The 5,115-nt window shown below is 43.6% G+C and overlaps 1 protein-coding gene across 1 annotated transcript in view; it reads right to left on the bottom strand.

Annotated features, from left to right (window-relative positions):
• MBTPS2 (membrane bound transcription factor peptidase, site 2) overlaps nucleotides 1-3,416 on the bottom strand; it is a 53,024-nt gene extending 49,608 nt beyond the window's left edge. The window contains exon 1 of the mRNA XM_003791907.2: nucleotides 3,144-3,416. Coding sequence (XP_003791955.1) covers nucleotides 3,144-3,218 — 75 coding nt within the window. The 5' untranslated portion in view covers nucleotides 3,219-3,416. The remainder of the gene's footprint in view (nucleotides 1-3,143) is intronic.
• Between the last annotated feature and the right edge of the window lie 1,699 nt (nucleotides 3,417-5,115).

Genomic DNA, 5,115 nt, shown 5'->3' with positions numbered 1-5,115 from the left:
GTTGCTGTGAGCAGTGAAGCCATGGCACTCTACCTAGGGGGACAGTCTGAGGCTCTGTCTCAAAAAAAAAGGAAACTGAAAGAGATTAATTTTCATATATTTTTACCTCCAAATATTTAAGATATCATTTCAACATGTAATTGGTATTTAAAAGTTGTTGAGATGCTTTTTTTGGCATTAATTCTTTGAAATCCAATGTCAATTTTACCCTTACAACACATTTTGATTTGGACTAGGTCTGTTTCAAAGGCTCAATAGCCACATGTAGCTACTAGCTACCGTATTGGACAACAGAGGTCTAGAATTCTGGGTTATAAGTTTAAAAGACTCCCAACCAATCCAACAGAAGGGACAGATTAGTCAAAACCAGTGCTTTCTGTCTTCTTCCGAGCAACAATTCTAAGAGGTTAGGCTGATTTTGAGCTTGTGAAAGTACAAAATTTATCTAAAGCCATCTTGGTCTTAGTAAGATCTCTTAAATTCTCTGGAGTTATGGGGATGACTGCTTAGAGCGGTTCTCAACCTGTGGGTAGAGACCCACAGGAACTGTATTTAAAGGGTTGCGCAGGAATTAGGGAGGTTGAGAACCACTGGCTTCAACACAGCTCCAACAAAAGTGTTACATAAGATACAGTTACAGTAAGCATGGTAGGTATTCTGTAATATTGATGCCCACCCCTGTGAGAAACTTAACTCTCTCCTAGATGGTTACTTCAGCTCTACCACAGTCATAAAAAATGACCTGCATCTGAATATAGACAGGTATCTGTTTACTTTGGGTCTGTAATGTTCTCTGCTCTCAGTCTTCAGGTGTTTTTTTTAAATGTGTTTGTTTTTCAGGACTTGGAAAAGGAGAGTGACACACACCCCTCTCACAGATGGCTACTGTATAAATCCTAGAAAAACCAAGGGTAGATCAACATTTCAAGCAGAAAAGCTGAAGGTGCTCTCCTCAGACCTCCTAAAAGTCAAGGTCTCTCTCCATTCCTCAGACAGATAACTCTGAAAGCTAAGTCTTTTGCTCAGGTTATAGTGCTCTCTTAGGGCATTAGAGGCCGTCACTGAAACTAGAGTGACATCCTGATCACCTCACACACTAGTGACAGAGATTGTAGAGGTTTGAAAAGTCTTTTGTTTTTTTGAGACAAAGTCTCACTATGTCACCCTGAGTACAGTGAAGTGGTGTTACAGCTCAAGCAACCTCAGATTCCTGGGCTCAAGTGATCCTCCTGCCTCAGCCTCTCGAGTAGCTGGGACTACAGGCAGCCACCACCTTACCTGGCTAGTTTTTCTATTTTTAGTAGAGACAGGGGTCTCACTCTTGTTCAGGCTGGTCTCAAACTCCTGAGCTCAGGCAACCCACCTACCTCAGCCACTCAGAGTGCTAGGACTACAGGCATGAGCTACTGTGCTCAGCCAGAAAAGTTCTTTTTATTTATGATTTTCTTCACATATGCAACATGAAACAATCATGTGCCTTTTTCCCCAAAACAACAAAATCTCTGTGGTCTGTATTGCTTACGACACACTAAGCACTATGCCAAGTACTTTACATCAGCACTTTTCAAACACAAACATGTGCAGAGGAATCACCTGGAATCTTGTTGAGACACAGTCTGTTTCCATAAGGTCAGGGGTGAGGCCTGAAATTCTGCATTTCCTTTTTTTTTTTTTTTTTTGAGACAGTCTTATTATGTCACCCTTGGTAGAGTGCTGTAGCACCACAGCTCACAGCAACCTCCAACTCTTGGGCTCAAGCGATTCTTTTGCCTCAGCCTCCCAAGTAGCTGGGACTACCGGCGCCTGCCATACGCCCTGCTATTTTTTGTTGCAGAGTTGTCGTTGTTGCTTAGCTGGCTCTGGGCCAGTTTGGAACCTGCCAGCCTCAGTGTATGTGGCTGGCGCAGTAACCACTGTGCTACAGGAGCCAAGAATGAAATTCTGCATTTCTAACAAGTTCCCAGAGGATCCAACCATTGCTGATCCTTGAACTTCAAGTAGCAAACATTAACCTGGATACACTACTGTTACACATATTATCACTTTTTGAACATGAGAAACTAAGGTACAAATAGTAATCTGCCCAAGATCACAACAGCCAGAACATGGCAGAGCCCAGCCCCTAACTCGAAAGACTACGTATGCTGTATAACCTCCTGCGGGTTACAAGTTTAAATGCACCAAAGTTTAAGTCCCATTTCAATTTACTGTTAAATCTAAAATATGCAATACTATAGTTTTCTACTTACAATGGTATTCATAACAGGAATGTTTTATTATTCATAATTGGAATTTTTATGAAACCTGTGAGAATCTATATGATTTTATTCCACATATACTGTTATCCCCTCCCTCCATATTTAATACCAAGAGGTTGCTTGAAGTGTGCGGTCAGAAAACTAATTTTTGGCTACCCTTCCTAAATAATGGGGAAAAATGCACCGTGCACCCAGGGTGTATGTGGTGTGAAGAAAGGGGTGCAGGGTGAAAATCAGAATTCTAGTAATCAGAAACTGATTATCTAAATCCTTGCTCCTTGTGTGTGCTACTTGGAAGTGTGGTCTCTGGACCAGGAGGATCAGTAACACCTGGGAACTGTTTGGAAATGCAAGATCTTAGGCCTTGTCCCAGATCTGCTGAATCAGAATCTGCATTTTTAACTGGAACACCAGATGCACTTTAAAATTTAAGACCACTGCTCTAAATCCTTTGATTTAGATTCACTCCAATATCAGTCTTTACAGGGTCGCGGCCTTTTGAAAAAATGAGAGAAAACAATGTCTTTCCTAGGCAGACGTTATATTTTCCTCTCTGGTGCACTGCTGCCGCGGGGGAAGGGCCGGGTCCCTCCCAAGCCTACCAGCGGCGCCTCCCGGGCGGGACCTGAAGGCTGGAGGGCCTGCACCGTCCCGCACTGCGACAACGGCAGCCGCGCAGACCGCCACACCCCTCCCGCGGCCAGCCGCGCTTTATTTACTCCACGGGGCCAACACACCACGCGGAAGGCCGCACGTGGGCACCGGCCAGGCGGCTGTTAGCCCAGAAGGCGCGAGGCAAAGAGAAAAGAAGGCCTGGCGCTACGCAGGGCCTTGCGCTCCGACCCTGGACACCGCGGGCTTGAGCCTTAGGCCCGAGGCCCTCACCTTCAGCACCAAGTCGGTCAGGTACACTGCAGTCCAGCCACCCACCACCACCACCACCAGCGACACTGGAATCATGGCGGCAGCAGCAGGAGAGGAGGGAAGGCGAGCCCCGGTGTCCTCCTCCCTGAGCCACAAGCAGTCCACAAAGCCGCTCCTTACAGCCCCAGCATGCGCGCAGGAACCAAGCTACAGCCGGCTCCTTTCCCGCGGTGGCAACATTTCTCTCCGGACTTTTCCGGTGGGGACACACGGGCAGGCTTGAGAGTACCGGAAAATAGCGCGGGGGCATCTTTTTTAGGACACTCTGGCGCCGCCGTCCGGGCAGCGGCTAGTCTACGGCTTCTAGCTTTCTAGCTATTGCTTAGGATTTGGTCCTCCCTGCTGTCTGCTCTTCATTCTCCTAAGTTCTGGTGTAGATTTTGCTTTCCCTTTTAATCTAGAGAGGATTCGGGGGGGTCATCTGAAATAATGATCGTCTACCTCCCGGCCCCCGTCAAAACTATCCAGATTTACATTAATTGTGGTTTATTCGGTTTTTTTTTTTTTATCTTAGTGTAATTTACATATGGAGAAATAATACATAGATCTCAGCTGTCCATTTCAGTGAGTTTTGATAAATGTTTATATCCATGTACCCTAATCAAAAAAGAACATTTCCCTCTCAGGAATTCCCTTCCTGTGTCTCTTCCCAGTCAACCCTCCCTTCCCCCTACGTTCTGATTTTTATTTTAAGCCTTATTTAAATAGAATGATGCAATAAGTTCTCATTGTGTCTGGGTTATTTCAACCAACATGTTTTTGTCATTAAATTATGGTGATTAAATTAGGGTTTTTTTTTTGGCAACTTCTTCCACTATTAGTTTGAGATAGGTGCTACACTTAAAAATTGGAGCTCTGAACATCTACACGTTTTAATGTTGATGTATACCTCATGATAAATTGAACTAGAGCAGTGGTTTTCACCCTTCACTGCACATTAGGATCACCCAGCGGCTTTCAAAATTCACCATGCCCATTCTGTAGCTTCAATCAATTAAATCAAAAGCTCATCGGGACCCAAGCATTTATAGTTTTTAAGCTCCTCAGATCAATCACTGTGCAGGCAAGGTTGAGAACCACTGAGCTAGATAATCTCTAACAGGAAGGAAAACTAATGTTTATTAAGTGTTTTTCTGCATTCTATTAATGTTCATCTTTAGAAGTTATTTAACTTTCCTAGAAAACCATCATTAGCAGTACTATGGAGAACATAATGCTATCTTAAGAACAAGTGTCAAAAATAAAAATGCACCCTTAACACTTTTCCATATGAAAATACCAGAAACCTATATTACAGATATTACTACTAATTTGCCTCTTTCATACTTTTCCTAAAGTTTTAAACATTTAGCAATGTCTCTTCAGCTTCAAGAAATTTTTTTTTTTTTTTGCAGTTTGGCCAGGGCCTGGTTTGAACCCGCCACCCTGAGTATATGGGACCAGTGCCCTACCCACTGAGCCACAGGTGCCACCCCAGCTTCAAAAAATGTTATAATTCAGTTTTTCATTTTTTTGTGTGTATGTATTGTTATAAATGGCTTCAATTTTCTTTGGACATACCTGAGTATAAACTACGTAAGTCAAGTTTATATTCAAGCACCCCGTGACTCCATAGTTTTCCATATATAAGTGTCTCAAAAGTCCTAGTGCTGTTTTAAGCTTTGATAATTTATTTAATTATTTATTTATTTATTTTGCAGTTTTTGGCCGGGGCTGAGTTTGAGCCCACCACCTCCGGCTGGGGCTCTACTCCTTTGAGCCACATGTGCCACCTGATAATTTATTTTTATTTATTTATTTATTTATGTTTGAGACAGAGCCTCAAGCTGTTGCCCTGGGTAGAGTGTTGTAGCATCACAGCTCACAGCAACCTCCAACTCCTGGGCTCAAGCGAGTCTCCTGCCTCCGCCTCCCAAGTAGCTGGGACCACAGG

The sequence above is a fragment of the Otolemur garnettii genome, unplaced genomic scaffold (genome assembly GCF_000181295.1).
Source record: "Otolemur garnettii isolate 467f Iridium unplaced genomic scaffold, OtoGar3 scaffold00051, whole genome shotgun sequence".
In the NCBI taxonomy this organism is placed as follows: domain Eukaryota; kingdom Metazoa; phylum Chordata; class Mammalia; order Primates; family Galagidae; genus Otolemur; species Otolemur garnettii.
The sequence above is the reverse complement of the archived record's forward strand: the minus strand, read 5'-3'. Positions and strand labels throughout refer to the sequence as shown.